At 37.1% G+C, this 23,048-nt stretch overlaps 1 protein-coding gene across 5 annotated transcripts in view; it reads left to right on the top strand.

Annotated features, from left to right (window-relative positions):
* The window catches only part of SGCG (sarcoglycan gamma), a 131,902-nt gene that overhangs the window by 96,891 nt on the left and 11,963 nt on the right, over positions 1-23,048 (top strand). For all 5 annotated transcript variants that reach the window (XM_069883238.1, XM_069883235.1, XM_069883237.1 and 2 more), the window contains 2 exons: positions 1,993-2,112; positions 11,392-11,464. In XM_069883238.1, the coding sequence (XP_069739339.1) occupies positions 1,993-2,112; positions 11,392-11,464 (193 nt within the window). The remainder of the gene's footprint in view (positions 1-1,992; positions 2,113-11,391; positions 11,465-23,048) is intronic.

Genomic DNA, 23,048 nt, shown 5'->3' with positions numbered 1-23,048 from the left:
TGTGCCTCTTGTTCCTAATCTACCTAAAGACATTTTTCTCAATTTTCCCCTATCTCATTATTTTAGGGTAGGATTTGCTTAATTTCTCATTTCAAAGGTGTTCTGCCTTGCCTGGAATAATCAGATAATAATTGAATGGAAGAAAAGAGGAGAGCCCAGGAATGTGCTTATGTGTTGTAGTGTTACAAGCAATTAGATGGAAATGGAAAGGCTGAATCCCAGCCTTCTTCAAGTCACTGTTGGAATGGGGTCAGTGCATAAAAAGACAAGTTTAATTAAACTGGTATATATTGCATCTCCATCCTCTTTACACCCACCCTATAAGCATTGTTAAGATCCTCTCTCAGTCTTCTATCTCTAGGCTAAACAGACCTCTCAGCCTTTCCTCGCGAGAGATACTCCAGTCCCCTAATCCTCTTTGTGGCCCCCCACTGGACTCTCTCCAGTAGTTGTTCTTCCTGTGATGCAGAACTCTCCGCTTGCCTTTGTTGGACTTTGTTAGGGTCCTGTTTGCCCAGCATTCTAGCCTATCTGGGTCTCACTGAATGGCAGCACAGCCTTCTGGTGTATCAGCCACTCCTCCCTGTCTGATATCATCAGCAAACTTGCTGAGTGTAATCCACTTCACAGAAATAAAATCACGTGCTTCGGAGGAGCATTAGAGAAGAGCCTAACTGAGATCAGTAAGGCTGTGCCTGGATGCACATCTCCAACAGAGTATAATGCACTGTGGAGTTCAGAGTTCAGCCTATCCTGACCATTTTCAAGTAGAATACAATACTGGGTTTCTGCCTCAAAATTGTTGCCCTAATTTAGGACTTAAGGGCTTCTATAACCTGTTCCGTGCTTGGTGGGCAGTTAAAATCAATGCTTTACATCTGCTGAGTGAAGCAATAAGCGAGTTGTATAGTACCTTCTAGTATGCATCTCTTGTATCAGCTGCCTTGCAGATTTTAGGAAATAACCTGCATGTATTTCTTAGCAGTATCAATCATCTGTCACCTAATGCCATTTTAATCTAAGATCTAACAAAAAAAATCCTGTTTCTTTTATGAACTGCTGCCTGGAATATATGTAACATTTATGGGAGCAGGCAAGTTAAGGCAGGTTTTTATGGGAAGTAAAAACCTCAGTGCCTCTAAGTCCATGTATGGTCTGTGAATTGCCTTTACTGGAAATTGCTGAAAGGGGTTCTTAACTGCTTTGACTATTCTCTGTAATTCCACTGCAGTACATAAATGTAGGTGGTGACTCTATCAAACAGACATTCAAACTTACATGATGTGAATTTCTAATTGAGTAAGTTGTTTGAAGGGGGAATATTAAGAGTTTGATTTATTTTCGCTTACCAAGCCAATACCGTAGAACAGAATGTTCTACTGAATTTAGGATCTGGTAATATGTAGAGTCTCTTGCATACAATTATTTTAATTTTTGGAGCACCAGATCCAATTGCAAATGCTCTCACAGCTTTTTTAAACACTTCTAAGAACATGATCAGTAACATTTGTTAGATATTTGTAGCTAAATTGGAATTTGTTATGAAGAGCCGAGGGTCTTGCACTTACATGGGGTGTTTGTAATTTTAAAGCATTTGAGACTCCCAAATCAAAAGGGATGCTGCTGCAAAGAGTTCGATGATTAGTTTCTATGTTTAAAAAAAAAAAAAAAGACTTATACTGATGAAAGAATCTTAGCAGTTTCAACACCAAGAATGTGAATGTTAGTCTTGGTCAATTCATGAGGGTTTTCCTAAATTCCCTGGAAATCCAACTTGAAAGCATGCCTCTAGGCACAGTTTTGAACAACAAATTAGATCAATTTCACTACTTACAGGGCTGCTATCCCTGGAATATCTGGGTGCTTCCTGATGCTTAAAATACTTAAATGAGTCATTACATTAGTAAGACCACAATTCAAATTATTAGCAGTCTATATAGAAAATTCAATAAAGCTTATATAATTGTTCCATTATTCAACTGTGCTTTGCAGGTCCTAAAATGGTAGAATTCCATGGTCAACAGTTTCAGATCAACTCAAAGGACGGCAAGCCACTTTTTACAGTGGATGAAAATGAGGTTGTAATTGGCACAGATAAACTTCGAGTCACAGGTTTGTAATATTTTAAGAAATGGCCAAGTAATAGCCATGAGAAAAGCACAATAACAATGGCATTTTTAATTGCATTACTGTCTTTGAACACAATTTCTGCTTTTAACTTATTAAGAAATAGAAACTTGAGGACATTCTAACTTTTTTTAATAAATAATGAATAAGAACTTTTAACAGCAAAATACTGATATGTATCCATAAATATTTGTTTGTATATTTTATTTTAAAACCATTAGTGTTTGGAATTGTACTGGTGCATTTTTTCTGAATTATTTAATGTTTCCTGTGCACACTGTTATTCGAGGCTGAAAAAATTCTAGCTATGCCAATTTCAGTTATATGAGTTTTATTTGTGAAAATGTTTTAGGCACTCACACACAGAATCACTAGGTTGGAAAAGACCCACAGGATCATCAAGTCCAAACATTCCTATCAACCCCTAAACCATGGCCCTCATCCACCTGTCTTTTAAATACCTCCAGGGAAGGTGACTCAACCACCTCCCTGGGCAGCCTGTTCCAGTGCCCGATAACCCTTTCCATGAAAATTTTTTTCCTAATGTCCAGCCTGAACCTCCCCTGGCGCAGCTTGAGGCCATTCCCTCTTGTACTGTCCCCTGTCACTTGGGAGAAGAGGCCAGGTCCCTCCTCTCTACAACCTCTTTTCAGGTAGTTGTAGAGAGCAATGAGGTCTCCCCTCAGCCTTCTCTTCTCCAGGCTAAACAACCCCAGTTCCTTCAGCTGCTCCTCGTAAGACTTGTTCTCCAGCCCCTTCACCAGTTTCGTTGCTCTTCTCTGGACTCGCTCCAGAGCCTCAACATCCTTCTTGTGGTGAGGGGCCCAGAACTGAACACAGTACTCAAGGTGCAGTCTCTGATATTTTTATATAGTTTTATCCTTCAAAGTGAAAGTCACTGTATTTCTGCTCTGTGTGTAGCATTTATGTCATGCGATGGTACTTGTAGTAGATTTAAAATGTCATCTGTCAAAAGACAAGTTTGTCTTAGGCTGTTTCTGCAAATCACCAACGTAGTCATTTACAAAGTAAGATGTCAGATTTGTCAAATGAAAAGCTATTTCCCTTCGTATGATCTGATAAAGTCAAGCTTCATTTTCCAGGTGTAAGGTTGCATTAAAACAGTTACAACAAAGTGTGATTTCTCTTCAAGAGGAAATACAGAAATTATCATGTAACTTGTTTTCAATTAAATTATTAATATTTTTACCCTGATTGCAATTATCATTTCTAACTTTTGCTTATTACTAGTCCTCTGAAATCTCGAGGTCTTAATTTGAATGGATATGCTCATATTATTTCACTGTGAAAACTACAAATTTGTAGCAACTGTACAATTACTGTTTCAAAGCCAAAGTTAAGTTATAATAAGTGTGTTAATAAATTTTGTTTATGCCTGAGGATCTTATCTTAAGTTTTTTACTTTTTAACCTAATTGAAATTACAGCCTTGTTTAACCAGGAAATCATATCAAATAATTATTGTTTGCCCAAGGGATGCTAAGGTTAATAGAAAAGCATGTTTAACTAAGATATGAAAAGCTGCATAATTGTTAACTGGTGGAAAAGGTCTATCTCTGCTCAAAGTAGGTAAAAATCATTCATACATGAGTTGAAAGTGTTATGCTAAAACATGTATTCTGACTTGTCCAACATTAATCTTTACACTGGGAGGATAATTGTTTACTTTAGCAGATACTACAGAAAGACACATTGCCTGTTTGGTTTTTACAGTGTAGTACATTTCAAAAGCAACTCCATTAAAGGCAGGGAGGTTATTTCAGTGTAAAATTAATATAAGTGAGAGGAGATTCATGCCTACTTTGCTTCAAATTTATTAAAATTGTGATATTAATGATACTGTTAGCATGAAGGATAAATTAGTAATACTTTGTGTACTGAGATAATTTTTTAAACATTTTAGATAAAGAACAAGATCAATGCAAAATAAATGTTGAAAAGTTCATACTATAAGAAATAGACTACCTCAGGCTTGAAATACACAAATGAAATTTTGCAGTCTTTGACATACAGTATACTTAAATATTTGATTTTGCTTCTCCTTATTTATGTGAATTATGAAAAGCTCAATAACAATTTGCAAAAAACCTGACAATTTTCAATTAAAATATAATACAGCATAGAGCAAATGCCTGTGATTTATGTTATTTCAAGAAAAATGAAAAAATCTAAGAATAAACTAATCTGACCCAAAAACTAATGAAGTCTCATTTTCTGACAGTTTGATATGTTTGACCTCACACTATATCAGTCAGACATTTTCTTGCTGTGCTGTAGAACTGAATAGTGGCAGACACTCTCTCTGTTCTCTTAAGAAGAGCAAATGCCTGGGGAAAGCCATGGTCAGCAAAGTATCTCAGATACCCCACAGAGCCACAGAAGAGTCGAAATGCAGATGTGCAGACAGTTGAATTGAATGCCCAGTAAACGCAGTCAATGCAGCCTACAGCACAAAGGAGGCACCTAGACCTTGCACGTGGAGAGCTCTTCTGCAGACCAAATGCAGTCCTCTTCTTTAGGGTGAGCTCAGTGGCTCAATCATCTCCCTTGAATGTAGTGGCTGAGTTCAGATGCTTAAGCATAAGCATCCCAGCAGTGTTTGGAACACTTTGGGTATGTGAGACACCATATGGTATCGCTGTACCTACGCGAGACACTTCCTTTCATCTTGGTTGCTGCAGGCCAGGCAGGATATACAAGGGTATTTTAGATGGCAGTAAGTACATATGATTAGACAACTAAATTCTGCCTCTGGCTTATCTGTGACACCTACATCATAGACATTTAAATTTATATGTATGGATTTGAAGCTCAATTTAGCCCTTTATGACAATTAGTGATACCTGAAGGAGCATGTACTACAATTACGTTTGCTCTAATATTATTTCAGTAATGATCTACATCTTTTGCAGACATTTATTATGCTGCTGTGAAAGTATTGAACATCAGTATTTTGTTCTGGTAGGTTTTTGTACATTCAGTTGGCATTTGTGACAGTGAAACCCATCTTGTAACACTGTATTTGCTGGCAGAGAGACCACTGCTTTATAACTAACAATATTGTCACAGCAGAAGGAAAGCAGTTACGGCACTGTCTGGAAGTCCATGGCAATAGGTGTCCTGTTTTTTACTCCCTTACCTGCTCTTCATATTTGCCAACTAGAAGGCTGTCCTCATAGAAGGGAGAAAATAGGCTCAAGTAAATAAAACTATATACAACAGAAAAATAAATGACATTCAGCAGATACAAAATTGTATCGTAATTAATGTTACTACTTTACAGTTCAAAAGATAAAGTAGCTAATGAAGACAGAAAATCAATTTAGGGCCATTTTCTAAAGAAATGTTAGTATCATAGTGTTCAAACTGCAATGTTGCTTGATGAAGAAATTTTTCTTACAGGACAGCAAGGTTTTACTCCTGCTTACAGGTGACAGCTCTAGAATACATTAATAAGCCTTTTCATTCGCTGTTACACCATCCCTACCCTTGAGGCTACCTTTCTTTCTGGAGCATTAACACTGATATTTCCTGTTGGCTTTCTTCAGTTAGGCCCTATTCCCATGGAAGTGATACTATCTTTGTTACCAATTACCTGCCTTTCCAAGGAGGGTGTCCACTTTAGGAAATGGGATACAGAGGCTGAATTCCTCCTTGGCCCAAGAGACTTCAGTCCTGCCTCCCAGGACAGTGCTGTAATGCCATACAAATGTTAGGTGCCCGGCATGAGGGCACGGCTGGGAGTGAGCACTCTTGATGTCTGCCAGCAAAGTAAAGCTCTGCCTCTGGCTGCATCCTGTCTCATTTCTTCCTCTTTCATCGTTCACCTTCAAAGAGAGAAGCAGAGAGTGTCATCCACAGAGTTGTTCACTGCTAAGCATGCGCTTCAATCTTCTCCAGTGAGGAGGAATGCTCCAATTACAATGCTATTTTATAAAGGCATTTGGAAAGATTATTTTTAATTAAAATGCTGTAATTGCTGGAGTTTAATGTTGACTCCAATGCTCTTGACTGGCACTGACTGAGAACTAACGAGACAGTTGTGCGTTTCTGGGGAGTTTTGTACCTCTGGTATGTCTCTGCACTCTGCTGTGTTTCTGAGCCACAGTCGTGCTTAAACCAAGAGACTTTGCATCTGGGACCAAGAGACAGGGAAAAGAACCCTAAAACAAGTGTCTGCTTTATTTCAAACAAGGCTTGAAAAGTCATGATGGCACTCAGACCTCAGAAATCTTTTTTTTTTTCTATAGAAGTTTGCTCCCCTCCTCCAATCATTTTTGACAGACTCCTCTTTCTGACACCTCTCTGTGGATATCTGGTCATCTTTAATGCAACAATTCCAAACCTTGATAAAAATGTGAAAGTAGGACTAGAAGAGCATCTTACTTGTCATCTCACATCCCTTTCATAGCCAGACAAGTAGGTCATATAATTTCTTTTATAATACTATCAAGCTTGATATCTCATATCTCAAATGCAAACAATATTCTGTTTTATATCACCAAATGTGAACTTCTGTCTAAAAGGTGCTGTAGGAGAAACACAAAAGTCTGTTTATAAACGGTTCCCAAAGTCAAATTAGGAAAAACTGTGAGACAGGAGTTCCATTCACTGCCATGATTTTTGCTTCCTTGTACCTTGAAGCTCTGTTCATCCCATAGCAAGACATCATGAGGGCACCTTTGGCACACGGCATCCCATGTGTGCTGGGAGGTACCCCCAGCAGTCTGTCAGCCCACTCATGAGCAGACTGCAGTTCTAGTTTTGAGGATGGCTTTAAAAGTGACCTTGAGACTCAGTAAGGCATATTGAATTTTAGTTAGAAGAGAAGAATATTTCTGAGTAATAAAGTTTAGGGATGATGTCAAAGCAAAGTATTCAGGATCAGAAATTATTACTGGTCAAGTTAGTTTGAGTTTAAATAATTGACAAGGGAGCTTGTGTAGAGAGAGGTAAGCCTAAACCTGAATGACCTGAAAAAGTTAAATTTGCAAAATAATTGAGATATTGCTTTATTAGTGATTTGTCCTTTTCATTCCTGTCACTTTTGCAGCGTCTGTGTCATCTGAAATCATCAGTAATTACTTTTCTTCTTTCAAGTCCATGATAAAATGTTACATCACATTTGGCCCCACTAATAACACACTCCCTCATTCATCATCCTCTGTTTGCGATTGTATTCTAAGACCTGTCAGTCAATTTTAATCCACATAATGCGTTCCAGACTGATTTGTGTTGCTGCAATCTCTTAATCAAAATTTGATGCAGCATCAAAGTAAATGCCTATGGAAGTTTATTACAACCATACTATTACCTTTATCAGCCAAGCTTATAATCTCATTTACAATTCAAAGATATAAATGTATTTAATGATGTCATATGTCATACCATGTCAGTGATAGCAGTGTGTCAGTGCTATACTGCTATGCTGCATACAAAAAAAGGTACAAGCACAGAAGATCATGTTTAGTGACTGTGCTAGATGACCTTAGTATTTTGTATTTATCTTTCATACTCTGGTACCTGTTTCATGACTTTCACCTCCGTGTATATGAGAAAGACTGCAACTGAATTTCTCATGTATTTCCTGAAGCCACTGATATTTACAACCTTTAATTCCTCTTTCAATCAGTTTTGGAATTACAAATCAATAGTGATGAGGTGTAGTGATTGTATAGATTTCTAAAGTTGGCAGAAGAATTATATGGAAATCAGGCAGAGCACAGAGGGGAGGTTTTCAGAGTCTGCCTACACTGATAACGTCTAATATGGAGACAAAACACACCAATTGACTTTTAGAGACATGTCTTTTCCTTTTGAAGCCGTTATTTATTATTTTGTCAATGGTAGCAGATAACAGACTGTATTTATGTAGTTAAACTACTAGGTGCCATTTCTATTACTCCGATTATTACTGTGACAGCTAGATATGCCATTTCATGATTCCATCAATAGCCATTACTTTTGCAAAATATTAATATGATAATTTCCTTCCCTAATCTTTCTAATAACTGGAACTATATGATTTATAGCAAGTGAACTAAATCAAAAATTGTTTTCCACAAATGGTCGTAGCAGAAAAATTTATAAAAATGCAAACATAAGACTAGATCTTTAATAGCAATAAAACCATCGTACCGTTAGATTTCATGGAGCTGCTCCAGTATGCACTGTCAATTTCCACACTTTTATCTACAGTAATGACACACTATAACACTCAAACAGTTAAGGTGCTTTACAAATGTGTCACTCAAAATACTTCACTGGAATTAGAGGCTTTTCAAGGACAGCTGGAAAGGCAAGGGACAAGTTGCCTTTTATGTGCAAGAGCAGTAGGATCATGTCGTGATCAGCCTTGGGATAGATGGAGAGGCAACTAAGAGCTTGTGGATCAGGATTATAGGGTAGGTCAACGTGGGCAACGTTGTGGTGGGTATGTAGTGCAGACCACCTGGTTAGAAAGAAGCAGAGGAGGCCTTCTTCAGACAACTGGAAGAAGCCAGGTGATTATATGCCTTTCTCTCCAAATTAGCAGTGTTAGCAAATGCTCAGCTTTTCCTATGAACTTTAAAAGAAGATGGAAATAGATCTTGTATCCAGAAACGATGCCAAGATCACTATTATTTAGATATCAAGGTATTGGCACAAAGTCAGATTCTACCACCATGGCCATCGTACATACGGATACGCAGCAGTGTAGCAAGGCATGAAACTTCAAACTATGCAGTTTCATACAATTAGAATTATAAGAAGCTACACAGCTACGGATGGGAAGTCACTTGTATCATATCTTCATTACTTGCTGGTACTGAAAATTCCTGAAAAATTTTAACAACAGTCTAACAGAAAAGGAGATGTATTCCAAACCATACCCTAGTGGAGGAGCACACCACAGAACATCTGTTGGCATAGTAGATGCATGCATGAGTAAGAAAAATGAAGGGGGAAACAAAGGAAAATTTTAAAATATTTTCCAAGGTCATCAAGCCAATATATACATCCACAACAGCATTCAGTTCAGTTCAGTCAGGCCTGCACTTTTGCTGCAGTTCTGGTGGTTCTGGCAGATCTCATGTTCCACTGCTTTATACCATAGAGAAATCAGGGAGTGAATACAGTGGATTCCTTTTGGATGAAACCTTACTTCCAAATGCAGACATACATAAAGACTTCCAGAAACTACAGTTGGAAGACATTAAAATCAAGTCAGCTCCCAGTATAAGTCATGTGTTTGGAGATAATTCAAAGTTACTGACAAGATAAGGCTTTTGTTAGCACAGGTAGTATTGATTGTGACAGTATATGTTTCACTGAAATTAAACTCATTTACTGTAATTCAAGATGAAAATCTGAGCAAGGTAAACAGTGAAATGCTCGCTTTCTTAATAATTGTCAGGTAGGACATAGTGGAATGAAGGACAGTGAGGGATCATGATGCACATCACAGAGGACTACAGTGTCACAAGAATCACATTTGAGGCAGTCTCTGCTCAAAGAAAAAACTTGAGCTTATTGCCATCTGTAGCTGGCAAATAAACTAAGTCAGGAGTTTTGACAGATCAGTATATCTCTTCAAAATATCTTAGTTATACCAAAGCAGCATTTTCTAACAAACCTATTTAATTACTCAGGGTTTGGTTTTTTTCGCCACGATCTCCAATGTGTAAGGTTACCACCTTGTAACGCCTACCAGCACAAATGCAAGAGCAGGAGAATGATTAACAATGTCTAGACAAATATTAGGTTTTATCTTGTGAAAAAATCTTAATGCTAATTAAAAAGGGTTAAAGTCCTATCAGAATTAATGAATTTTATATTTTCCAGTGTTATATTCATGCCAGTTAGCAAATTCCAGAAAGAATCATCTATTTAAAGTCATGATGAGATCAACAAGTACATCAAGTTTAAATAGGAGCTTAGAAATCCATGCTCCCTTTAAGTGGCGAAGTATGGTAGTTTTATATTGTGTGCACATTTCTTCCGTCCAAGCTAGGAAAATTTCCTTCTAAGGAATCATTATTTCCTTTTATGTGAGACCTGGCTGCAAAGGGCTGAGGCCCCTCTGTAAAGCAGCTCTGCACACACTGAACAAGGAGGCTGTGAAGGAGGGAGAAATGTTACACCAAAAGTTTACTGCTCTACTGCCTAGTTCAGCGTATTAGAAGTATTTTTGAAGTCAATATACATGCTGATCAAGAGAGCTTGCAAACCAAGTTCCTACCTTCTATCAAGATGATCTAATCATCATCACATTATTCTGCAAGATTTGGATATTGCTGCTTCTTTCTCTCATTTCCTTCTCACAATCCCCATCTTGAAAATTACCTTCCTTACTATCATAGCATTTCTTGCACAAATTAACTTAGAACTGTAAAGAAAGAGTACATTGCAAGAGTGAAAACATTAGATGCAAAGAAGAATAAGTGAATGAGGTTAAAAGCTCATGGGCTATAAAGAAAAATTAGAAAATGATTTGTGACAGCAAAGCCATGAACTCTGATTTTCAGGAGGGTACTGATATTAAGGTGAAGAGACTACATAGTAGCCCCTTCACAGGAAGGCTTTCATGAGCAGCTTAATAATCTACAGCCATGAACTTCATCTGGATTCTGGATGTCTGGAATTTAAGATGTATTTGCCTGAAGCAGCACAATGCAAACAATCCTTTCATACTGATCATTTACTTGACCCCAACTACACATGCCACCACACAGAGTTAATCATGGTATCTTCCCTATTGGGATGAAACTACTCTAATTTCAAGAGGTAAACTGTCTGATCCCATAGTCATTACATTTTACGTGCATAAAAACTGTTCATATTCAGTGAGTCTGCCTAAGAAAAAGGCAGAAATCTTTGATAAGTATAGAATAGTCTAAAATATAATTACTTATGTCTAATATTTGCAAAGTGTTTTGTAGGATGTTAATTATGTTTATTAAGTCTAATGAAAGTTACTCTGTAAAAATCTTAATTTTTTTGTCACAAGTTGTTTAATTTTCTCTGTCTTCAGAATATTTAAATTTCATTTTAAGAATTTGCATCTGCACTTTCATGTTACCTATGTATTGTGTTATTCTGATCAATACTGGAATAATAGGGCTGTATCTACATTTTATCTCATTAATTGTTAATATATTTTTTCATATCTTAATTTCTTATATCATAGTGACCATATACATCACTGTTGCTGGTTTTTTTACATTTCAGCTTTTACAGTACAGTATTTTTCTTTTTTTTTCAGGGCCTGAGGGAGCACTTTTTGAACACTCTGTAGAAACACCTCTTGTGAAGGCAGAAGCTTTTAAACAGCTTAGGTAAGAATTTGTACATAAAAATAAACCTCATAAGTAAACATTATTTGCTATAGACATTCATATTTTTCTGAACAAGGCATTTTCAATGGCATTTACAGAACTACTAATAACTTTTTTTTCCATTTTATGTGACAGTTATACTTTTGAAGGAAAATTATACATTGCTCTACAATTTTGAAATGTATTATGAATGATTTATTGCTGATGGTGAATATTTAAAGTCACGTAATATACTGTGGAAAGATTTTCTATAAATTTATATATTTCAATTTTGAAACAAACATTTCAGGGTGACTTTCTCTACTATGTTACAACAGAAGTTGCTTGTCTGCATGAGGTCATTAACCTATCAAGATCAAGTCAAGATTTTTATTAACAATAGTATGAATCTGAGGAAGCAGAGTAATAAGAAAAATTTGGAAACATGTAAAGCTCTGTATAACTAAAGGGAAGTTTGAAGTGAGAAAATCATTATAAAGTATGTTTCAGAGCTCCTTAGAGATAGCATTTCTTTCTGCATTATTCTATGCAATTTTGAGTATCCCAAATCAGTTTATAATGATTACCTGATGAGGTAATCAAGTCAATTTATTTTCTGTTCATGAGGATGTTATGTTTCATTTTATAAATCAGTTCAAAGAAATATTTGAAATGAAAGAGGATCTCTAACAATTTCATTTTTGTCCTTTCATACTTTGGTGGTTTGCTACTTTCCATCATAATTTCTCTTCTTAGGGTTTCTTCTCCAGTAGGGATAACTATCAGAGACTAGTGTAGGATGATTAAAACTTTCAAGAGCACTGTCTGTATCTTGGTGACTGACTTTTCAAACTGAGAATGGCAAATAATAGGGAGACTATTAAAATGCTTCTTTTATTTTTCTCCTTTATATTTTTTACTTACAGTAAGATACTTCACTTGCACTTGTAGACAGAATGACCTCAAGACATTAGCTTTTACATGTTGATGTCCACTTTCAAAAAATATATTTCTTCTGTTATGGTAGAATTTGGATGTGACAGACTTTGACCATTATGTAGGATTCTGCTTTGTGAATATTGTGTGGTTTTGTAGGGAGTGGATTCATTATGTTATAAATATGTCATTTCCTGTGATTATCTCAATTTTGATAAAGTAGGACATCAAATTTTGTGATTACAAATCAAGGATCTCTCTGCAAAATTTAATAGAATACGTATCAATTATTTTCTGTGGTTGTTACTTTGCTTCAAATTTATCATCTATTAATAATATTTTAATAGGCTTAAAGCTAATAATTTTATCCTATATCCATTATGTTATGTCACATTTTAAGTTCTTATCTGCATTTTGTTTATAAACAATTGCATTGTTTCAGACTAAATACAACTTGTTATTATATTTTTTTCATGTGGTTCTTAAATAGGATATCATTTGAAGGAAAGATTCAAAGCATTCATAAAGTTGTCCTGCATGGGTGCAATTACCTCATGGCTTATCATGATTTTTACCACATCAACTATGAACACATACTTTGATCTAGAATGTTGATATGTGTTAGCAGAGCTCAAATGTAATAGTTAAAATCCCATTCAGTTCTGTCTTTAATTAACTTGAAATAGTGGGAAGTACAGATTCTTCCAGAATTTGCAGAAATTTGCTAATGATTATTATGTCAAGAAAGTACCCACATGACTACATCAACACTAACACTTGCGACTGACACTAGTATTTGGCATAAATCCAGAGTAGCTGAACACCTATGCTAGAAACCAGGTTAGCTTAACCCTAAGAAAAATGCTGAATGTCAGGGCATAAAACTGTGCAATGTATACACCACTCACTCATATCCTGGCAGGCCCTTCCCCAGGGAAGTCTCTGAAAGCAGAGATGGCAATGATTCCATGGCGGGCTTTGGGAGAGGATCAGGAAGCAAACACATTTGTCTGCAGAGCACATACTAAGTTAAAATGGGGGTAGAGAATAATTTACAAAGCTCATCCTGGAAAAAGGTTAATCTCAAATGGTGTAAAAAAAATTCCATGTCTTCTGTTGTGAAAGAGCTCAGACAAGCTTACCAATGAATGGCTGTTTTTTACTGATTTATAAATATTCTGTTTCATAGAATCATAGAATGGTTTGAGTTGGAAGGGACCTTAAAGATCATCTAGTTCCAATCCCCCTGCCATGGGCAGGAACACATCCCACCAGATCAGTTTGCTCAAAGACCCATCCAACCTGGCCTTGAACACTTACAGGGATGGGGCATCAACAACTTCCCTGGGCAACCTCTTCCAGCGCCTCACCACCCTCATTTTGAAGAATTTCCTCCTGTCTAGTCTAAATCTTCCCCTCTCCAATTTATAGCCATTTCCTTCATCCTGTCACTACAAGCCTTTGTAAACAGTCCCTCCTCAGCTTTCTAGTAGACCCCCCTCAGGTACTGGAAGGTTGCTATAATGTCTCCTCAGAGCCTCCTCTTCTCTAGGTTGAACAACCCAAACTCTCTCAGCCTGTCCTCATATGGGAGGTGCTCCAGCCTCTGTTCATCTTTGTAGCCCTCCTCTGGACCCATTCCGACAGCTCTTATGCTGAGGATTCCAGAACTGGACACAGTAGTCCAGATGAGAGGAATAGAGGGGCCAGAATCCCTTCCCTCGACCTGCTGGCCATGCTTCTTTTGATGCAGCCCAGGATATGGTTGGCCTCCTGGGCTGTGAGCACACATTGCCGGCTCATGTTGAGCTTCTCATCGACCAGAACCCCCCACATCCTTCTCTGCAGGGCCACTCTGAATCACATCATCCCCCATCCTGTATTGAAACCATGGATTGCCCAAACCCAGTTGTAGGACCTTGCACTTGGCCTTGCTGAACCTAATGAGGTTCTCACAGACTCACTTCTCCAGCCTGTCCAGGTCCCTGTGGATGACATCCTGTCCTTCTGATGTGACAACTGCACCACTCAGCTTGGTGTCTTCTGCAGACTTGCTGAGGGTGTACTTGATCTCGCTGTCTACATCATTGATGAAGATATTAAACAGCACTGGTTCCAGTATGGACCCCTGAGGGACACCACTTGTCATGGGTCTCCATCTGGACATTGAGCCATTGACCACTACTCTCTGAATACAACCACCCAACTGATTTCTTATCCACTGAACAGTCCACCCATCAGGCAATTCCTTCAGGACTCTGAGATGCATCTCATCAGATCCCATAGACATATGGGTTCAGGTTCCTCAGGTGGTCACAAACCTGATCCTCCCCTACAAATCTTGCCTCAGTCAGGTCTCCTGGGGCTTCCATGGTCTTTTGCTGCCACCTCTACCTGGATTACAGCAAAGTTCTAGTGGAAACCAGGTACCTTGCCTTCCAACAGAAATATAGAAGCCCATATTCAGACATGTAATTTGTCACCCAAAGTCTAGGTGGGAAATGTGTCATATGAACTAATGGAAGTAGCTGCTGTAGACGGAGACTTTTTCAGTAATCCCCTAAAAGCCAGCTTCTCCCCAGGTTCCACGTCAGGTACTAGAACAGCCTCTTCTGATATTATTTGGAGTTTCATGACAGCACACACACTCTTTTATCCAAAGTTATCAAATAACAATCTCTTTGTGAAAACATAGTTTTTCAATTTAGATATTTTTCCAGGCTGATGCTAACATGTTTTTCTGATAATTTAGCACTTTAGAATACTATTTAGTGTATTATTCTGTTCTTCCTATATTTCATATCATTGAATAACACATAACTCGTACGTACTGCTGTCATTTTGTTGTCACTTCTTGTGATCAACACATCTTGTGATTTCCTAAGGGAAAAAAGCAAAGCTGTGTAAATCTCAAAACAGCGTTTCTGAACTGAACCCTCTTATTTTCCAAACTAAGTATAAAAGTGTTTATAAAAGTGACATCTTTCCATTTATTAACTAACTGTATACTATACATAATAAATATAATGCTCATAGGTGAGCAGTAGCTTTGTTCTTGTATTTGCAATACATGGATATGTGACAGCCAACAACTGTGCCTTCTGGGCATAAATCCCGCAGTAAATCATTTTTACTACAGTCAATTTGAGGTATTTTGCCAGTTATCAAGCTAAGGATTTACACACAAGTTCAAAAGTGACCCACATAATTCCACCCTTCTTGGTTTTGAAAAGTGCTATAGCAGGAATGATAGAATTGTATAATCATAGAATAGTTTGGTTTGAAAGGGACCTTAAAGATCATCTAGTTCCAAACCCCATGCCATGGGCAGGGACACCTCCCACTAGATCAGGTTACCCAAGGCCCCATCCAACCTGACTTTAAACAACTCCAGGGATGGGGCAGCCACACCTTCCCTGAGCAACCTGTGCCAGTGTCTCACCACTCTCATGGTGAAGAAATTCTTCCTAATGTCTAGTCTAATGTCTAGTCTGATCTGGCATCTAGTCTGATGTCACTGTTCCAGAGAGTCATCATTTGTCAGACTATAATTGTATAATATAATATATGTATACATATAATATATGTATATAAATAATGTTAACATATTACTTTACAATTTATGGGCATATTCTGAAAAGATTTCAGTATTTCCCAGGGAAAAAGATATATTTTAAAAATATATATAATATTGGCATTGACCAAAACTTTAGATACACCATTGAAGAAGCATTGCATAGTTTTGTGCCTTCTATGTATTTGGTTAAGGTAAATTACTTTGCTAACGTGTTGTTGGTAGACCTCCTTATCTATATAATCAGAATAAGTATGTCTGCTTAAATTTTGACTTCTGTTCTATGGCGTCTGATAGCTCCACTATTATAATGGCTTCTGCTTCTCTCATGACTCTTCAAGAAGGCCGACTTTTATACTTCTCATTCCTCATCCATAATATGATTTCCTTTTGCACTCAAAGTATAGATTTGCTTGCGTAAACTGTGTAATAAGGCAGAGAGGAAGGCCAGGAACTGAACTTGTGGGGTTTTATGAGCATGCAAATAAGAATTATGCAGGAAATCTAGAAAGAGATGTATAGAAGCCAACCCATGTAAAAACATTTGCTAAATCATTACTGAATCTTGTTTAGAATACTAATGCTTACATGTTAGTTGATTTGTTATGCAAATCAAAAGCCCACTCAAACAGAAGAGTATGTCTACGGTTATGATCCGGTATTTATAAAGCATCTATGCTCCCTGACTAGCAAGATATTACTATTACCATGTGATTTTACGACTCCAGCATTCATTTACTAGAACTAAATTTGCATTCATATACTTTACTGCATTCAGGTTAACTAAGAACACCACAAAATACTTCTTCTGGAAGTTTAAAGAGTTTCTGTCCATTCATCTAGTGGACTCAGATCTATGAAAAGGTATAGTTTAAAAGGATCAAATGGTACAGGGCAGCATGTTTATCCGCTTTTCAGAAACATTTCTGACTTGGACATTTAAAATGCCTTATTAGCAAATGCTTGAGTGCTATTTCACATGTAGTCTTCTTTTAAACTGGGATTTTACTTCAAAATATTAAACTTAAAGTGAAAAGAATTTTCCAAGTACAATCTGTTTTCTCTGCCTTGTGTTATTAGCTGTTTGTGTGCATTCATTTTCTTACAAAATTTTATTCACTGTGAATTAGGTCATAAACTATAGTACTTCACCTGCAGGGCATTGTATATATGGACCATATGACCTTAGGAGATAAACTTAGCTCTGCTAATTAGATCGTCCTTCCTTTTGTAGTTCTGAGTTTGCGGAGAGACCCTATCCCACTCTCGCAGAGAGACTCTGTCCCGCTCTCACAGAAGCTGTTTACCTCCTTGGGTAAGAGGGATAGTTGGTGACCAGTAGGAACAGAACCTCAGATCTCCTAGAGAGTCTCTGTTGGCAGTTGAACGTGTCGGCAGTCAGGGCTGCTTTCCTGAGCACCTACAACAGATTTCCTCTTTTGAAAGCCTGGCAGCCTCTGAAACCAGTAAGTGATAGATTGAACAGCAGGAGAGGAAATCCATGCACTGATATTAGTGGCCATTTTGTCAGGTAAGAGCTACCTGAGAACACATGATAACTTTCTGCCTGGTCATCACTGACTTTCTCTTAAGCCAGTCAGGTGGCTGATGTTCTTCCTAAAGCCCAGAGCTGTCACTTAACACAGTAAAATCAATAGGAGTTGTTTCTGCTATTTGTATGAGACAAAGCCATTTACTTGATTTCCATGGGTGCTTATATCAGCAGTGCAAAGACTAAAGGTATAATGATTTCTGCACCTACACTATTGAACTGTATGCTTGACAATGTCAGAGGGCTCAGTGAGATTGCTAAAGTGAACTTGTCATCAGTGATTACAGTATACTCTGCTAGAGCACAAGGAACCATGAAAACTTCATTAATGGTTGTCACAGTTATAGATACCTTGAAGATGACCACATGGAGTTCTGTTTTGGAGTTTATGATTGTGCTGTCGCTGGTCTAAGACATAATGTTGAGCTAAGTAGAGCATCTACATTATCTTTCACCTACATACCTGCCTGCAGATATCAAGGTAGCCAAGGGGGAGGCATGGAACAGGAGTCATCCCCAGAAGGATGTGCATGCGGCAAACAGTGGAAGAAGAAAAGGAAGCATTTCCTAGTAAGAGTAATCTTCCACGAGGTATTGTACGTCTGTGCTGTCACTATTCACACTCTTTCCCCTCTCCCTCAGCCTGTGTATGAAGTTGTGATGCTTCAGTTATGAGGAGTCTGAAGAGAGCGTGGCATGTTCAGCCAGTGTCCTAATGAATCACCTACTTGTCAGCAAAGACCTCTTAGCTTGAATGTTTCTTTTCATGCAGAACAAGTGGACACTATGAACAGCAGGTACTGAAGAAGTCCAATTACTTGAAATCTTTCCATGCTTCTGCATATTAAAGAAAAAATTGCTTGAGATATATAAAAGAAAAGCATGACAAATTCCAACCTTCAAAATGAAAGACTCATAATGAAAATAAAGACTCATAATGAAAATATTAGCCAGATTTTTACAATACTGATGCAAAAAGTGTTACTATATAAGAGTAAAATTACATAATACAGTAGGTTACTTCGTAATATCATTAAAGTAATTTGAAAAAGATAGCTATGCTGCAAGCATCTGTGATGTGCCACATTCAATCACATTCACTGGTGCCTTGGCCATTTTTAACTACCTGGAGAGTCAGCACATCATAAAATAGCGGTCATCAGAGAGACCTCTCTTGAATTAGCTGTGTGAGAGAAGCTTCTGTTTTAATCATATCTCAGTTCTGATCTTTATTCTTCATTTCTTCAACAACTCTGCATTGAGTGACAGTGGACGAACAGGCAAAACCATCTTAATATTTAAGATGGAACAAAAATTTATAGACAAATAGCTACACTGTAAGAATCACATCTGTTCTGTTTTTGAACAGGTTATAAATGTTGTTTTAAGTTGCTTTTATAATCTTTTCAAAGAAGCATTAAGACTGGGCACTATTCTATTCTTTTTTAAGAGAACATGTAAGTGCATTTATCCTAGAACTCTGATAATTTCTTTTATATTGCTTACATAAAATAATTTTTATTAACCAAAACCTTGGGAACTGGAAATACCTGTTACTCAAATCAGGCTTTGTAATTGTGCACTGAAATCACTCCTGAGCCATAAGCAGAGGTAGAGACTGCTGTGCTCATGCTGAAAAATTGTCTTGAATCCAGAATCTCGTAACTGAGCTTCACTGGAATCATCTGTTGCTGCCCATTTCGGATTTAGGTTGTAAATACGAAGTATTTTTCTTTACTTTAAAGGAAAGGAAGATATATTGAAGAACATACCAGCTAATAGCTTCAAAAGCAGCACGTACTCCTGACATTTAAGAATGCCATGGAGTGCCTTGGGAATCTCCCCTTTATCTTTGGTCATTTTTAGCATAAGACAAGATAAGCTTAAAAAATACCCAGTAGACTTACTTATTTAAAAATCAACAACTAAACATATCAAATGGGGTTAAAGAAAAAAAAAATCATCTAACACTGTAGCTGATCCTAAATGTTTTTTTCATTGTGTGTGTGATTCAGCTAACAATTCAGCATACTTCTGGTTACCATTAAGCTCTTACATATCCAAGCTGCATTCATACAGCAGAGTCCCAACCTAGAGGACCTCTGTGTGCCCAGAATAAGCAGATACATCTCAGATGCATAAACAGATTTAGAATTCCCGTCTCTCTTCAAGCAGAAACATTCATTCACAATTCATTCATTTATTTGTTCATTCGTTCATTCATTCATTCATTCACTGAAGTGAGAAGGGATCCTCCCACAACCTACCCACACAGATGTATTTTCAGAATGACTGTTTTACCTGGAGGATGGCCCCAGGGGTTTCCAGCTGCTCTGGCAGGTAGTTCAGTTGGAATTAATTCAACTCATTCACACAGTGAGAGTGTAGCTATCAATATCATCACCTTTTGGTGGAAAGCACAGATACTGTTAGAGCATGTTACATTTTATCCTAATAGAGGCATCCGTTATAAAATATATCAGATATAATTATGCCCTCGCAGTGCCTATTTCTATTGAGTTTGAAGGGTGCATGGGAGACCACCTCTACTCCTTACTATAGTCAACTACATTTGTTCAGAGGAATTGCATGCTTATCGACTATGCCATATTTGGTTAAGCTTTGAAGAAATGAAAATTTGCCACGCACTGTAATGGTAAATGTTCAAATCCCAGAATAAAGCTTTTCCACTTACATCCCTATATTCCATAAATACATCTAAATTGTTAATCATAGTTTATATAACCTTATAGCTAGGATTAGCAAATGCTGCCAATTACTATTACTGGCTTGCTTGATATCAGGCATAAGGTAATGAGTCATTCCAAGCTAATAGTTAGCTTGGAGGCCTTGGCCATGCTAGAACTTTATCTTTTCAGGAAAGTCACAACACCATCATCTTTGCCAAAAAAAAAGGTCTTTTCTTTCTCAGTTGGTAAACATCCATAGTTGTCTTATACTCACTAAAGACTTTCATAATTTCAAAATACAGTCTTAATGTTTTCATTGCTATCAATTTTCTGAATCTCTTATTTCTTCAAAATATTCTGCATATCTTCTGCATCAAATTCTTCCTTCTTTTTTATACTGCTCTTATTAATTGTGTCAGCTTTCTGTGCTTGCATTTACATGTATATGTATTTTCTATAGCTGTTCTGTTGACTCCATCAATTCTTGTTCTGAGGGTTTTCTGATTTTCGGTACTGCTCTGTGTCACCCACCTCCAATGTCTTCCTGTAATTTACTTATTCCAGTTTACAAATCTGCAAATTTGTATGAGGAAAACAGCATAATCTCTCTTTTCTTCTGATCTTGAACTTCAGGTTGTCCACAACTTGAAGCACAAGAGAGGATGAAACAACCTTATACTTTTTGTGCTTTTGTTTCGGGAAGTTCTTAACAAAGACATTAGAGGAAAACCATTCATTTCAGTTTCTTGGGTCCTTTAGCTCTGACCCCCACTTCAGGTTAGATAGGACTCTGAGAAACCTGATCGAATTGAAGATGTCCCTGCTCACTGCTGGTGGGGGGGAGGTGGAAGGACATGGACAGTGGACTGGATGACCTTTAAAAGTCCTTTCCAACCCCTAAGATTCTATGATCCTGTGATGCTGCTATTTAGACACCATGATTCAGCAGTAGAGGAAGTAACAGACTTGATTCGATATCCAAACTGTTTGAGTTATAAGATTGTAATAAGTCCATGGATAAAATCATTTAAATATAGATGCATGAATAAATGGATATATTTATCTATGCACAAATGAATTTATCTGTAGAATCCATATAATACTTGTTTTATTTCTATCCAATGATTGTCTAATGTAAAACACAGAAACAGTCTAAGAATCCATTACTGTAGTGGCTCAATATTCTATGAGGTCCTTATAAGATTGTTTTAGCTTTAGAAAATGCCTTCTGTATAGGTGAGATAAGCTTAATTGAGCCTAGTGATTATTCATGATCTGAATTCTTGGGTTTTTCATCCCACCATTACATGGCTCTTCATGAAATACTGACTCCATTGGTATGAGTGGGACTTTGTCACTCCACTGTGTCTCCCTTTCATTTAAGCACAGCACAATAAGCCCAGCTGTGGCCTGTATGATGACAGTTGCTTTCTGAGAGCTTGCAGACAGGGAAATATGAAAGTGGTTCAATGGTATTTGTTGCCCCTTCAGCAATGAGAACTCAACCTTGAAGTGGTTGAGTAGTGAAGGGCTCCTAGCCTTTACCAACACAGACATCTGGGAGGGGAAACTAATGAACTTTATGCCCTACAGAAACATCTAGCTGTAAAGGTAACAGCAGCTTTTTTAAACATATTATTTTTCTTGATCATATTGAATCCATTACAGATCTGAGAGTTGTTTTTTTAAGCTCAGTAACTATACACTATTAAAACTTTACGTCTTATTGATGCTAGATAATAATAATTTACTTAATCTAATTTTTATTTTCCAAAATGACTTGTTTTTTTAAGAGAAGGAATCCTGCAGCAATATTATACACACCATACAGACGTCCTAGACTGCTGTTAGTAGCCTCTTGTAAAAACTTAAGTTGAAAGTACAGTTCTAACGTTAAGCTGTATTTTGTGCTATTACAAATTTTCCTGTGAATTTGTCTGCAATGAAATAGCCAGATGCACCTGGAAGAAACTGCAAAAAAAGTTCTTTTTTTTGTTTTAAATAATTGCTATTCCAATTAGATACTTTAAAATCTTACTGGTTTGTATATTATATTTTATTGTAAATAACAGGCTAGCTTATTTTAAGGGAGGTGTAGATATTGACATTGGTCTTATTGAAACAGAGTATGTGTCCTAGTATAGGCAACTCCCAGGAGCAATAACCTTTGGATAATGGTTCTTTGAACTAAGCTACAAAAATTAAGATGACGTAATATAACCATTGACCAACTAATGGACTTGACAAGGGAAAATGGATGCTGTTTTTCAGTCAATTTTTTTCATTACACTTCAATTAGTTTAACTCAGTGAAGCTCAAAATATCAAAGTGAAAGGAAGGAATTTGGAAGACAGCATCATCCAGGTGGTAAGCAATTATTCCACTTTTAAATGAAGAAATTCAATACGTGTGATGCAAAATTGGACATTTTAGAAAGAAAAGTAAGTCAGCATTTGAAAGATTTACTTACGTCAAATCAGAATTTTGTGCTAAAGCTTGACTAAGTAACTGCTATGTTTCCATTACTGTGCAGAAACTGATCAGGGGAGAAGCTTTAATAAGTCATTAGAATTTTGTAATTTTTGTAATTCAGTAAGAGCTAGTGGGGTTTACTGTTGAATACTAATACTTCCGTGTCCTGAAGACATCCACAATTACTGGAACATGCTGTGAAACTCATATTTCCTGCTTGCAAGAAGATGTAATTTTAGGAGCCATTCCAAAGAAAGTGATTTTACAAAACAAAATAGAGATCTCAGTCCTGTTGTTTTGTCTTTCTTTGCCTTGGACCTGCTGGCAAACAACCAAAAGCCACAATTCAGAACACCAAGATCCACAGCTTTGGGTAATCAT

Source organism: Phaenicophaeus curvirostris, chromosome 1, assembly GCF_032191515.1.
Source record: "Phaenicophaeus curvirostris isolate KB17595 chromosome 1, BPBGC_Pcur_1.0, whole genome shotgun sequence".
In the NCBI taxonomy this organism is placed as follows: domain Eukaryota; kingdom Metazoa; phylum Chordata; class Aves; order Cuculiformes; family Cuculidae; genus Phaenicophaeus; species Phaenicophaeus curvirostris.
Note: the sequence above shows the minus strand (reverse complement) of the source record. Positions and strands in the feature narration are given on the sequence as shown.